A 14,078-nucleotide genomic window follows, 5' to 3' on the forward strand; every position below is an offset into this window, starting at 1 on the left:
AAGTAAGAAATAATTATTAAAACTTTAATCTAGATGTGTCCACTCTTCACAATGCCAGCAGTTTTGTCCTCTAACACATTTGAGCACTTGGGCTATATTTAGCTCTGCTCACTGCCCAAACTGGCCAGAGATGCTGATGGCTCTGTAGCCAAAAGACCTGCACTGGCAGGAGCTGGGGCAGCAGCTTACAGCAGGTCACTTGCCAGATAAATGGTTCCCCAAATAGAATAACTTCAGCTATAAAACAGCAAGATGGTTTAATGCTCTAATAGACACAGAGAACTACTTTAAAGCGTGGGCAAGATTTATATTTGTGGTCATCTAAACATTAACAAGAAAGGCCAGACCCGCGCTACGCTGGCTTGAAGGAACCTCACATCACTTAACACAATTCAAGCTTAATGCAGACTAAAAGGCTAAAAAACAGACACTTGAAAATAGTCCTTAGTGTACAAACACAAGGCAGCTCTGCCAGATGCACACATCTGTGCGGTCAGCCTTTAATGAAAACTTTTCTGCAGGAAAGGGCTTCAGCCCACTAGCCAGAGACAGCGAGCAGATTAGGAGTTTTTATTTAGTTAGGTACACAATATCCATATGCAATATCAAAACTTAGTTTAGTCTCTAGAGAACACAGTCTGTATATGCAGCAAGGCCAGGAGGCACTGCTGGGATGTCATGGGCTCAGGTGGAGTTTAACTACTCAGTACAACAACAGAACCAAACATAAGAGTTCAGACTGAGCAGCCATGGAAAAACAACTGCTCCCTCTCTCCTACCTAGGGAATGGAGAGGGATGCTCCCTCCTGTTATCACATCATCAGCACCGGAATCTGTCTGAGAAGTTGGGAGACTTTGGCATAGTCAGTGGCTGATCACTGGGCTTCACTTCCAGGCTGCGGTATTTGCGTATTGGGTTTGCCTTGTGAACCTGTGAAAAAATAAATATAAGCAAGGGCAAAACAAAGCAAATGGTTGCAGTTATGATGAAGCTGAAATTTGCAGGTGAGCTGTGGAGGAGGTGAAGGCAGGCATCTGCCTGAGACCACCACACCACCCTGGGCACTGGAGTGAGGGACTGGGAAAATGCACAGCACATGTTGGGGTTGTAGGTTTTACTGAGATCATTCTGCTTTGATAACTACACATATGCAGCTCCGAAACTCAGCCATCTCAGAACAGCTGCCTTCTTCGTTTACATAGTTTTGTAGGTTTGGTTTTTTTAAACCAGTTGTGAAGTTGGTGAGTCGTCAGTTTTGCAAAAGGGAACCGTGGAAAGGCAGTTTGAGCACAGCTCAACAGTGACACTAGCTCCTTAAGGATAATTCCCACATTCCTCTGGGTTACTTTACAACCCTTGCTCAGAAACAGCTCACTTACCATTTCTTGTCTTAGCTTAGCAATTTCTTCCTTTTCACGCTCCTCTTGTTGCTGCCTGATCTGCTCCTCATACCTCTCCCTTAAGGCTTCTGCGTCTGCCAATCGCTTTTCAAATTCTTGCCTTTCTTTTGCTCTTCTTTCTGTTGCCAGCTCAAAGCTTTCAGGAACTACAGAACCAGAAAGGCTCTCTAAGTTTAGAAATAGAGGAGATAACATTGGTTCAAAGACAGTCAGGTAAAGCAGAGCAGTACTAGTGTCAATGGAAGCCTCCCTTTGGAGAGCTTCCCCTTGGCAAGGGTGGTTAGGAGATACCTCCAGGCTTCAGGAAAAGAGAAAACTTTACTCCCAGACGTGAGCAGTGTTAATGCAGACGTCACCCCGTCACGGGTGTTCTCATGGGAGGGAGCAAGCACACAATTGTTAGTACAAACAAGGTTTTGGCTGGTTTTATGCCCTACAAATCTCAGCCTACCCAAGCAGTAGATGCCTTCATCTCATTAGAAACGGGAGGGAAAGAGTGACAGTGCTGCAGAAATGCCAGCTGTCTCTGCAGGGAGCTCCTCACATTCTCAGTACCCTTATCCTGAGCTGGCACACATCAATCATCTGCCAATTGCAGCAGAGCTGCTAAATACAGCTGCCATGCTAGAGCAGGACAGGGAGGTGGAGAGGAAATCCCCCTGCTCCCAAGGGACACAAGCTGTTAGGCAATTAGTTGATTAAATGCAAGGCACTATTGGCTGTGCTGATGAAGAAGAGGCAACAGCCAGAAAAAACATCACTTAATTGCATCATTTCTGAGCTATCAGCCAAGCCCGTGTAGCAAGTACTCATAACTCTACCTGATAACATCTTATGCTCCTTTTTGGGCACAAAAGGCTCCTGGTACATCACTGTGTTGGGACGAGCTTTAAAACAGGCTGCCTCTTTCTGCCTTTTCAAGTCTTCTTTAAGCTGCAAGAGGAAGAGAGCACATCAAGTGCCAGGCAGAAAGAGACCATCTCCCCGTGACCCAGACTCCAGCACTCCCTACACTGGAAAAGCCATGTTGACTTAGTCAAATCATTTCCATAGAAAATTTATTAAAGCCAAAAAGTGGTGTCACTTGTTGCTCAACAGTTTCTTTGCCAAAAATAATCTGAAGAAAGTTTCAGGTGTCCACTGCAGACTTCTTGTGAGAAAAGCAGTATATTATTTATGTGTCAATATACTCCTGGAGATAGTCAGCAAAGGGATTCAGCTGCACAGAGCTGCTGCTTAGAAAACACCCACAGCTGCTCGTACAGTTGTGGTAAATCCCATCATTTACCACAAAGTGAGAAAAATAAAAAAAAACCCCATTGACCAATCCTTAACCCACAGCCCAAGTCTCATGCCAAGTACAGAAAAAATCGTTGCTCAAACTCAGCTACTGATTCAGTTCAAGCAGGACACTTTCTGTAGTCAACCACAACCCCATCAGCTGCTTTAAGTCTGGTCATTCCTATTATCCTTTTCATCCTACCTGCTGTTTCCAGCTCTGGAGCTTGGCAGCTCCCCGTTCATCCACCTGCAGATGGAATGGCTCAGGCTGAGTTGGGGTTTTGACCTTCTTTTCTGGCAGTTTAACTTGGTCAAAGTAAGGCAGAGGCAGTGCTTTGAACTTTGGCACCTGAAATAAACAACTCAAAATATTTCTTGTCCTTTCCTTGGAAGTTTAATAGACAACAGCAAATCCTGCCACACTGTTTTTACTGAAGGAGTGGAATCCAAGGTAGCTTTTAATTCTTACCTCTTCCTTTTGTAGTTCTTCTATTTTTTTCTCTTTTTGTATTTGTCGCTCTCTGTCCCGGGCGTCGAAAGAGAAGGGGCAAACTTCCACGTGCCTCTGCTCTGGCATTTTGGGTTTGAAGGGCACTCCATAATGTGGCATAGGATTAGCTTTGATCACAGCCACCTCCTCTTTTTCCTACAGGGATATTAGCATTAGGATCTGATGTTTTACTTTTGTATAGGCTGCAATTCCTGCCAAGCAAAGCCACAAAGAGCTTTGAATGCACTCCTTTAATAAGGGGCACACAAACAGTGGACACTGCAAAAATTAGGAATCCAACAAGGACCAATTTACTGGCAGCCTGAACCACAGGCCCAGTTCTTCCTTTTTTGAAGCCACTCTCAATTCTAGTACTCATCCAAATTAGACTGTAATTATTTAATATCCTCTTGACAAGAAGGAAAGGAAGAAAGGTGTGAAGCTTTCAAAATCCTGCTCCCCACCTCAGAGAGAAGAAAGGTCATGTGCAATATCTGCCTTCAGTAACAGAATAGGGAAGGATGAGAAATCTAAGCAGTCCACTTCCCTCATTCATAGCAGCAACACCTCAGAAACCCTTATCAGCACCCTAGCATTTAAATTATTTTATTTTTAAAAATAATTCAGTTTCTGTAAAATGAGCAGCAATAACCAGATTGCTTGAAGTGAATGGCACGGGCAAAGGTAACCCTGGAGGAACTGCTCACAAGAGGGAAGGGGCTTCCAGCCCCAGAGCATCCCACCCACATCCAGAAGCATGGCAGGCACCACAGTGGGACCTGGGCCTGGCTCCGGCCTCATCACAATTGTTACCTTTTCTTCCTCTCTGCCAGACACACGGGTTCTGCTTTTCAAGGTGAAGGCTGGAGACTTGGGGACTGTAACAGGAAGTGCTTTCTTTTCTGGAACACCCTGTTCAGAAGAGCCAGCAAGGAGTTACCCAAGGCCAAGTGCCAAGAACACAGGACAGGAGAAACAACGTGACAGCACAGGACATAGCCATTGCAGTTCTTACCTAATGACAGACACTGTTTACTAAGATCATTAAACACATAATGCCACATAGCTACAAGCATTTTGAAGCTCATTGCCACTCCAGTTCCAAGCCTGGGTGTTATTAAACTTCTTACCACAACATCCTCCAGGATTTTTGTGGGACATGGCCTGGAATGGAATTCGAAGCGCTCTTCCTCCTGCTGCTTCTTACTCTCACGCTCCTGAATCCTTTTTTCTATTTCCAGCTGAAAGCCGATGGGTTGGGTGAGCTCCTTCACAGCAGGTTTCTTGGGCAGGAGCGGCCCACTCTCAAAGATTTTGTGATTGACTTCTCGTGCTTTGAATTTGTACCTATGCAGGAATAATAGAGACAGTCACCAATTGTACATTAGTGCACAGCTGTAGTTAGCAATTCCTCCTTTGCCTTTAAAACAGCAAGATTAATAAGTAAAATCTTACAGATTGTTTTCCTAGAAATCCAAACCTTTGCCTACAGGCAAATTTTGAAGTGCATGCAGGCTGCATTGCTATATTGGGTTTACTTTACTCATCAGAAGCTGTATTCAATCCAAGATCAGGTCTCCTAAAAGCACTTCCTTCAAAATTAATTGTTTATATTTCACTTCCCTACAATCAGAGCTAAAGAATTATGAACACCCTAAAGGAATATCAATGGTGTATGCTCATTCTTTTACACAAAAGGGTATTCCAGAGAAGTGATATTTTGGTATCTGTAAAATATTTCCAGTGTGGTACAGTCATCCCCTGGAGGACTAGAGTAAGCCTTTACTTACTGCTGAATTTTCTCTATCTCCTCCTCTTCTAACTCTGCAGCAGTTTTGCAGGTGACAGGTCTCAAGCGGTGCTTTGTTCGGAGCACTGGTGTTTTGGGGTGTGTGATCCGAGCCTTCACCGGCTTTCCTGAAACTGAGCCTACAAATTCAAGTCACAGAGACCAGCAGTTAATGGCAAGGCCTGCAACAAACACAGGCCATTTGCTCAGAGTAGTCAAAGCATCTCTTGCTCTACCACCACATCTGTGGACACAGCCAGGACCACTCACCTTCCTCAGATTTCCTGCTCCTCAAATGGTAACGAGGGGGTGTGCGTTTTTGGAATGCTTCTACCTGCTCAGCAAAGGACACATACTCTGTTGTGGCTTCTTCAAGTTTTCTTTTGTTTCCCTGGGACAGATTGAAAGGTTTGGGGACAGTGGGCCCCTTCGGCATTCGCACCTGGAGACAGAACACCACAGTCAGTATTGGCCAGGAGGCTTTGATGACATTTCCTATCCCCATGGATGCACAGTATTTGTCCCTTCCTCTCACTGCAAAGAAGTTAACACTTCACATTAAGCACAAGTGTTAACAGTCTGAACATGCACAAGTTATATTGGGAAACTGTATCGAGCAGATTAAAGCATGAAGTGGAATGACTGGAAGATCTGACACTAAAGGGCTCCTTTTTCCACAAGGTTTCTTTGGAGTCTTGTGGCAACACAGACACACAGGAAGTTTGCAGTCAGGTTTGCACAACACCTGCCTCTCCTGTGGTAACCCCTCTGTGGGTCATCAGCCCAAGCATCGCACAAGCAGCAGGGAGGTGATGGCAAGAATCAGTGAGCTGAGTGCTGGCAACACTCTGGCTCTCACCGGAGAAGGGGGATGCTTCCTCAGTACTGCTGCAAAATCCAGCTCCTTGTACTCATTCCCAGGCTGGCTTTCCACATTCTGTTTAATTCTATTCTCCGTGCAGAAGTGGAAATCAATTGGCTTCGTTACTTGACCAGCAGGTCTCTTCATGGGTTGTCCTAGAAGAAAAGCACATGTAAGGACTGGAAGCCTCTTGGTGTGGGGTAGGATTCATGGAAATAAAAATAGCATTTAATTTCTAACAACTAGGTAAGGTTTTAAAGAACTCATCTTCAACTTTTCAAAACATGACATAACCCAAACACACCTGTTTCCAGGCAGTTTAGGGGCTGATCTACAGTAAAGAGCTCCTAATATTTATTGCAAAGTCTGGAATGCTTGTTTTCAAAGGTACTTGCACAGCTCTGTGCAGCACTCTCCAGCTGAACCCAACACAGCTTCATTCTGCAATTCAGGCACAGCCCACCTGCTCCAGCAATAGCTGCTTTCAGATACTCCTCATTCTTCTTCCGCAGCTCCATAACCTCCTGCTGCAACTGCTGCATCTTTTCCAGCTCCTGCTCCTCTGTACTCTTCTGCTTGCTAGAACGTTTGGTCCTCCTGCAGAAGCACATTAGAAACTAAGATATGCCTTCCTGCTTCCCTGATTATTAGCATGATGTTAGTGCAAGGAACATGCTTATCTCCAACGTCACTGCAGGAGCATCACAGGTTGTAAAAACATCCTTTTTAGAACAGATCTGCTTGGGTTTTGTTTTTTCAAGGAATCTCACAGCTAGCTGCTATTCTGCAGACCCATTTGCTGTGTTCATTCTCAATCCGTTAGGAAGAACAACTTTTTCCTCAAAAGAAAAGCAAAAGCTTTCCTGTGCACAGCTTCAGCTGGTGAAATGCATTTCATCCTAATACTGTTGCCTTGACACGGTGTTTACTAAATGTGATACCATCACATGCTAAGTTGAAGCTGAAAACACACAGCCAGGACTGTCACCTAAATCAACTGTGATTAGCAGACAAGTCACAAGAAAGCCACGTACTTCAACATTGTTGGCGTGGAGGGCATGGTCAGTTTGCTTTTCCCTCTCCCTGGGGAGAGGTCAGAATCCTGCAGGGGCTCTGTCTTTGTGGATGCTTCTGTCACCTTCTCTCTGCTGCCAGAACTAAGAAAACAAGTTGTTAGGGCAAACCCCTGGAATTAACTGTGTTCTAAGTAAATGACCACCTGCAGTTCTCACCACCATGCATAACCATCCCAACACCTGGTGAGGTCTAAGGTATGCCAGGCTGGCCTTACCTCACCCCAGGCCCAGGTATAGACCATCCAGCTTTCCCTGGTACTCCAAGGTTGCAGAAGGGAAGATTAATTACTGAGTTTTTGGAGAAGGGAGGTATACTGTAGATCATTGAGGTACAGTGGTGTTTCAAAGATCACACTTCAATTTCCTGACCTCAAGCTTATCACCATATGATACTTCAGCGGTTAAGTTAATTTGAGAAATATTTTAGCTGTGACTCTTTCATAGCTAATGACTGCCTGATGACTTCCTGATGGATAAGTTCAGACAAATTTAAAGCTAACTGACAGACACTGAGTAAGGAGTAAGAAGGTGAAGAAGCCCATGCTTGTTTCATTCATATCTCTACCTCCAAACAGAGCAATTCCTTCAGCATTTACAGCCATTTCTTGTTTATGAAACCAGTATCAGCAACCAGTTCCAGCCACCACCCCCTAACCTTCCTGTAGGAACCTTCTCAGCCAGGTGGAAACCCTTTCCAAAGGAACAGTTGTGTATTCCTTTTCCCAGCTCTAAACAGAAGGACTTGGATGACATACATTCTCATTTTCTTCAAGGGTGGAACCTCTTCCTTATTATCCGAGGCATTAGCAATTCTCTCTGCTTTGATTCTGCCCGGCTGCTTGCGCTGCTGAGTTTTCCCCTGCTTTGTAGCCAGTCTCCTGCCCGCTCTAGAGTAGAACAGAAAGCAGAGGTCAGTTTTCCCACAGATCTGAGGAGACACCTGACCTGGATAACACTTTTTATGTCAGTGTATCCCCTAACTCCACCATACAAATTACGTTTAACACAACAATCCAAATGCAGCACGATTTATTAAAGTTTAACAACCCATAAACTAAATATTCTTTGCTATATATGAGCATGCAGAGCCCCTTGCATTCATATCCAGAGTGAGTTCTGCCCAAGTCAGGCAGATATAAACAAAGAAACTTTATAAGCCACCTCAGTTTCAGATATCCTCACATTCCAGAAGGTCCTGGTGCTGCCGAGTCTCATTTGAGAAGTATGTGAGACACTGCATTACATTTCCACCCTGGAGACTGTCCCTCCAGCTTAGCCAGCAGATCAGGTGTCCCCATACACGATCTCCATACTGGAGAACTCCAGCCCCACAGGATGCCCCAAGAACAGCTAGAACTGCAGATCCTGAGAGCAAGGACCTGCTTAGTTACACCATCATCAATCATTGTACAAACTGAACACAAGTATTTCACCTCTGAGGGGCCTCTGCAGGGGCAGCAGCTGTCCAGGTTGCCAGGGACCCAACAATATTCTGAGAGACTGCTTTGGCCTGGGCACATTCTGCTTCACCATTGCTTTCACCTGAGAAAGGGGCAAGTGTCAGCTCATCTACATACACAGAACAACACCAAGTAAAACCACATGATACCTTGCAGAAAACAGTTTATGAAGATGGCCCCACAAAAGCCAGACAAGAGGCCTTTCCATTTGGCCAGCGAAAAGCCGGTAAAATTTATCCCCTCCCTGCCACACCACGCCAGCTTACTCATTGCTACTTCTTGTGATGGGACAGAAGACAGAATAACATCAGGCTTTGAAAAAGCAGGGCTGCTGTGTGAGGCCTTTGCCAGATTTTCTGCAGGAGGGACATTCTCCAGATTGGCTTCTCGGTCTGTAAGGAGAGAAAGACTTTCACTATACATACTGTTAGGAACTGTTAACAATACCCCAGAATATCATTATGAGGTTAACAAAGTCAAGTTACAGATGACAAAATTTAAACGCAAAAAAAAACCAGAACAAAAGAAACCCCATGCATGATTAATGATGCAGTTAACAGTGTGATTAATTGGCACAGAAGCCAGGCCCAAAACAAGGGTCACACCAAGGTGTCATCCAATGAGGAAACCACTCAAGGAGTTGGAAGCAACTTACCAAACCAGGAGTCTGCATTGTATACATCATCCTCACTCAGAGTTGCAAAGTTGATGCAGATGTTTGGGACATCAAAAGAATAACGGGATTCTGGCTTAGACATCTTCACAGCCACACTGTCCCCAGGAATCCTCTGCCTGCACCACTAGAGACATTGAGACAACAGGGTATCAGTGGAATCATCCCCCACCTCTTTTCCTCTGCAGGGTTTCTAGGGACAGGCATTGGGACAGCCTTTGGTACATCCCCCCTTCTTGCACTTCACACCTTAGGGCAGAACTCATGAGCCATGCAGAGTTTTATTCTACTGCTGATCTGCAAAGCTAAGGAGACTTTACCACTGTTGAGATTTGCAGGTTCAAAACTGTCAGAAAGATCAAGTTTTGACAGGGATTAGAAATATAGACAAATAGAATTGTATTTTTTAAGAGGAAGTAAATTATAAAGCTTTTCCAGAGAGCCATTGATTTGCACTTTGTTCCCTCACCACACACAAAGAAGAGGTCTCACCCTTACAGGATTTACAAAGCTGATGAGATTCACTCTAGAGCACCGCAATGCACAGCCTCTCTCCCTCTCTGAAGGGCTATAAACAAGAACTAATGACACAAAGCTGCTCTTCTATCGAATAAATTGATTTTCAAAGCAGGAAGAGGGCTCTGTAGAGCATTGTTACCGGGCAAACAGTCAGAAGGAGGGCAATGTCAGGCCTCTTGCATTCCATAACACTAGCCTGAGGCTGGCCAGGCTATAAACAAACTGAGCACTGTGACCCATGTCAAACAGTCCCTGCAGCTAATTAATGAAGCACTGACAGCAAGAGGAGTCCCTGTGTTAACAGGTGATATTAGACTCAACAGGAACAGGAATAAAGCCAGTGACAAAGTTATAAACCCTGAAATTACAACAAAACCTTTTTTGCAAAGGTGCTTTTGTGATGCCTTGAACAGCTGTGAGGCAAAGCTCGCAAGGATGTTATAAAACACTCCCCAAGGAAATCACCTGAACTTTGCTTTTATGAACCCAAGCAATTCCAAAGCAGCATATTCCTAATCCACAGAGCCTCAGCCCTAAACCACCTGTCTAGGCAGACCACACATGGTTCAAAACCCAGATGGTGTTTCCCAATAAATAACAGAATGGTCAAGAGCAAAGCAAAAGAGGGTTTAGGGGGTACCACACTGGTCACAACCACTGGCCCCCAAGGATGGGTGCACCAAGAAGCCTCTAGCTCCCCAGAGCAGAACTGTGATAGTTAAAGGAAAAAATGTCATCAGAGAAGCGCCAGCTACACAGCTGGGAAGATGTCAAGGTAGGGCCCAAAGAAGGCAAACAGAAGAATTGGAGCCAAAACCAACTGTAACTGAGCTTGAGACACGGCTGGAATCAAATGCTTTCCTACTGCCCTTAATCAAGATAGAATTTCTGTCAACACTTTAGACTTTTTTTAAAAATCAAATGCGTCATCTGCATTCTCCCCTCACCCTCTCCAGTCAGAGGCAGAGCTCTGGGCATCATGTTTCACAGCTACTTGTGCCCACTGCTACACTGCTGCAGTTTCCAGCTTTTTACTGTGTGGAGTCCATATTCTTCCATAGTGTCACCACCCTCATCATTGACGTCATTGCTGACCCCTTCTCTCTCCCCTCTATCCCAGACAGAAGAGAATACTCAGGAAAACAAAAGGATTGTATCATTGCCTCAGTTTCACACTCTGTTTCTTGAAAGAGACAACAGGGAGGTAAAAGTTATTATGACTGAACTCCAGAGAGTCCATTTCAGTCAGATGAACTCATGGCATCCACTTCTCAAATCCCTACATATCCTCCAGGTCCTGCCCAGAACAGGATTGACGGTGAAGCTGCAGTTCACTGAAAGGCATCCCGCTCCTCCGCCCACCGACTCAGCTAGGACAGGGATCAGCCAGGAATGCTGCGGTGATTTATCGCTCCTGTGCCCACCACAAGGCATCTGCAATCCCAACAGGCTCTGCCAAGCACAGCCCGACACCCGCTGCCCACTCCCTGCACGCATTTTAAAACACCCGGTGGTGATTTTGACAGCACAACCACATTTATCTCAATACAAAATTCTTTCTCTCCACCGCGGCATTCATCCACCAGGAAGGAGGCGTGGAAATTTTTCCTCATTAATAGGGACGTTCCCTAATTAGCAGGCACTGCGTGCATTTCCCCAAGCGTGATTACAGGCATGCTGTAATCCTACATGGATTTAAAGCATGACCCTGCTCTCCCCCACATTCATCACCTCCTGTGTCGACACGGGTGTCTGCAGCAGGCCAGCCAGGGAGCCCTCACCCCTGTTCTGCAGGATCAGCTTTCACCTGGTTTGCAGAGCTGCTGGGGCAGGAAAGGAGGATCTGATCTTCTCGCTTGCAAAAACACCCCAAATTCCTTTTATAAAGGAACTACTTAATTAAAACCTTAGTTTTCTTTCTAGGTCTGCTCTCTCACTGACCTAAATATGCCTCCAGAGCAGCACAGCCACATCCACCTGGAGGAATAGGCAGTGGCTTCCTCTGGACATCAGGTTTCTTTTGAGTAACTACACTTTGGCACGTTCCAGAAGAGTGCCTTGGCATGGTTTAGATTAGTTAGCTTTGAAAAAGGATTACACTAAATTGGAACAAGCATTCCTATCCCAGAATAAGACTGATCCAACAGCAAGTGCAATAGGTATTTTGGAATAACTTCACACCTCACTCTAATCCAAATTAGCTTTAAGATACCAACACAATTCCATCACAGATGTGTTCAGCATCTTTTTCTCGATGTAGTTGTGAATTTTGTGCCAACAGCACCCACTGCCTAGACAAAGGAGCCTCCCAGCCATACAGGCCATGGTGTTGGGAGATAGGATGCAGCATTCCAAGATGAGAACTCAAGGTCAGAGGGAGAGAGAATGGAGGCGTTTGAGTTTGGAAGAGTAGCAAGGACAGAATGATAGTGATAGGGACACAGACAGGTTGTGACATGACAAGTGGGAATAGCTTCAAACTAAAATATGAGAGATTTAGATTGGACATTAGGGAGAAAGCCTTCCCTCTGAGGGCGGTAAGGCTCTGGCAAGGGTTGCCCAGAGAAGCTGTGGCTGCCCCATCCCTGGAAGTGTTGAAGGCCAGGTTGGATAGGGTGGGTCCAGTGGAAGGTGTCTCTGCCCATGATGGGGGGGTTGGAACAAGATGAGCTTCAAGGTCCCTTCCAACACAAACCAGTCTGGATCCCAAGGAGGGCAGAGAGATATGCTCTTTCTTGCCACCTTGCAATGTAGATAAGGCCCTGGTGAACTGGAGATGATGCCTTATCACGACACAGCACTGGAGCTTCACAAGTTACAGGTGTTACTTATGGCAAATCCTAACAGGATCAGAAAGCAGAAAAAACAACAGCAGACACACAAGAAGGCTATTCTAAGCTACATCAGCAGATAAACACAAAGCAATCTGATCCACATGCCTCAAAACCCAAGACGTGCAACCAGGAATAAGCAAGAAGAGCTTCCCCAAGGCTGAGGCAGCTGCATGGGAATGCGCTCCAGCAATTCCAGGGCTTTCTGCTGGGCTTCAACACCAGCTGCCACTTAAACACAGGATGCTGCATTAACCAGGCAGCTTTAATTCAGCCTGGCAGCTTCTTTATTGTCCTGCAAACCAGAGTTTTCCATTCCTTTTATTGGGATAATAACCCAGACAAAGTTCCTGAATGTTTTTCAGGGGTTAACATGTAAGTTGGAGCATTAGAAAGGGCTGTAACTCCCTCTCTGAAGCTACAGTCCTGTCACCACAGCCTGGTTAGAACCATCCCACCACAAAGCCATCACCGGAACTCCCTCTGCATGATGCCAACAGCTTCAGAAACTCATCCTTCACCCTTACTTTTCCCTGAGCAGGGTTAAGTGAACGCTTACAACACACTCTGCATCTACAGCTTCTCCCTCTTCTCATGCCCCTTACTCAAAGTTCAGCGGAGCTTTTCTGCAGTACAAAATCAACACTGGATTCATCATCCCCCAGAACACTGCTGTTCCATCATTTAATGTTCAATCTGGGAGAAAAAGCCTTTAACTCGCCCCAGGTGAGAAATAAGCCCGCAGAGAACTCCGCAGACCCCCCCCACCAGCGGCAGCCAAGGGAGGGGTGAAGTGCTAGCACAGCCTTTGCTCTGCTAACGGCCCAGACCTGCCCCCATTCCCAAAAATAAACAGCCCCGACATCTCGTGCTCCCTAAAAAAGATCCCACAAGTTTCAGAAGACATGAAGATGGGACACTCTAAGAATAGACGTTCAAGGAAAAGTAAATTATTTTTAGCTAGTATAACCTCAACTAACTGTTAGATTAAGTTGAAGGTCCTTTAGTTTTAAAAAAAAATATCCTAATAAAAATAGCTCCCCTAATGCTTTTTCTGTTGCTTGGGCCAGGTTTTCGCTGGTTTGCTTCCCTCCTTTTCCCGGGAAGCAGGATTTGGCCTGAGGAGAATTAACAGATATTTACATCGTGAAATACAGAGTTTTATCGCATTTCGCGATTGTTTAAAGACTTAAAACTTTATTTCACGCCCGAGGCACCCACCCCACCGTAAGGCACACGCCTGGCGTTCCAGTACCGCGATCCCACCCGGAGAGCGGGAACCCCCCGCCACGGCTCCTCCAGCTGCCGGCCGGGGGCCCCGGGCTCAGTTCCCCCGAGGAACGACGGGTTCGCAATCAGCCCCCAGGGCTCCGTTACGAGCCCGCCCGCCAAGCACCGCGACAACGGCTCTGGCCACAAGCTGAGCGGCCGGAGCCGCCTTCCGCCTCCCAGCCGAGACCTCGGCTCCGTTACCAATACCTGGGCTCAGAGAACAGCCGCGTAGCCACGGCCAGAGCGAACGACCAGATGTGGGGAAGGGCTGAGGGTCGGGGAAGGAGGGCGAGGCCAGGAGTGCCCGGCCGAAGCCCCCAGACTCACCTCGGCAGCGCCGCCGCCACCCCGCGCGGCCGCTCTGCTGCCGCCGTTAACGGATTTCAAACAGGGCTCGGCCGTCCGAACCCACCAATCAACGCCC

At 46.2% G+C, this 14,078-nt stretch overlaps 1 protein-coding gene across 2 annotated transcripts; it reads right to left on the reverse strand.

The window, feature by feature from the left end:
* Positions 1-3: 3 nt before the first annotated feature.
* Positions 4-14,078, reverse strand: TPX2 (TPX2 microtubule nucleation factor). Of its 2 annotated transcripts, none has more exons than XM_048321637.1 (17): positions 13,982-14,078; positions 9,015-9,159; positions 8,626-8,751; positions 8,333-8,441; positions 7,655-7,786; positions 6,858-6,980; positions 6,287-6,420; positions 5,821-5,978; positions 5,232-5,403; positions 4,963-5,101; positions 4,303-4,519; positions 3,986-4,084; positions 3,152-3,328; positions 2,885-3,031; positions 2,223-2,334; positions 1,381-1,547; positions 4-931 (listed from the first exon to the last, which is right to left on the reverse strand). In XM_048321637.1, the coding sequence occupies exons 2-17, from the start codon at positions 9,115-9,117 to the stop codon at positions 821-823; spliced, it is 2,226 nt and encodes a 741-aa protein (XP_048177594.1). In that variant the 5' UTR covers positions 9,118-9,159; positions 13,982-14,078; the 3' UTR covers positions 4-820. The 2 variants fall into 2 exon arrangements, with proteins under 2 accessions (XP_048177594.1, XP_048177593.1); XM_048321636.1 differs by having other exon boundaries at positions 1,381-1,568.

Source organism: Corvus hawaiiensis, chromosome 17 (genome assembly GCF_020740725.1).
Source record: "Corvus hawaiiensis isolate bCorHaw1 chromosome 17, bCorHaw1.pri.cur, whole genome shotgun sequence".
Classification (NCBI taxonomy): Eukaryota; Metazoa; Chordata; class Aves; order Passeriformes; family Corvidae; genus Corvus; species Corvus hawaiiensis.

Coding starts and splice junctions, on each gene's coding strand:
- TPX2 (XM_048321636.1), bottom strand. CDS start 9,117: ATGTCTAAGCCAGAATCCCGTTATTCTTTTGATGTCCCAAACATCTGC. Junction 7,787..8,332: donor CCTGCAGAGGCCCCTCAGAG/GTGAAATACTTG, acceptor GTTCTACTCTAG/AGCGGGCAGGAGACTGGCTA. Junction 932..1,380: donor CTAAGCTAAGACAAGAAATG/GTAAGTGAGCTG, acceptor ATTTTTTCACAG/GTTCACAAGGCAAACCCAAT.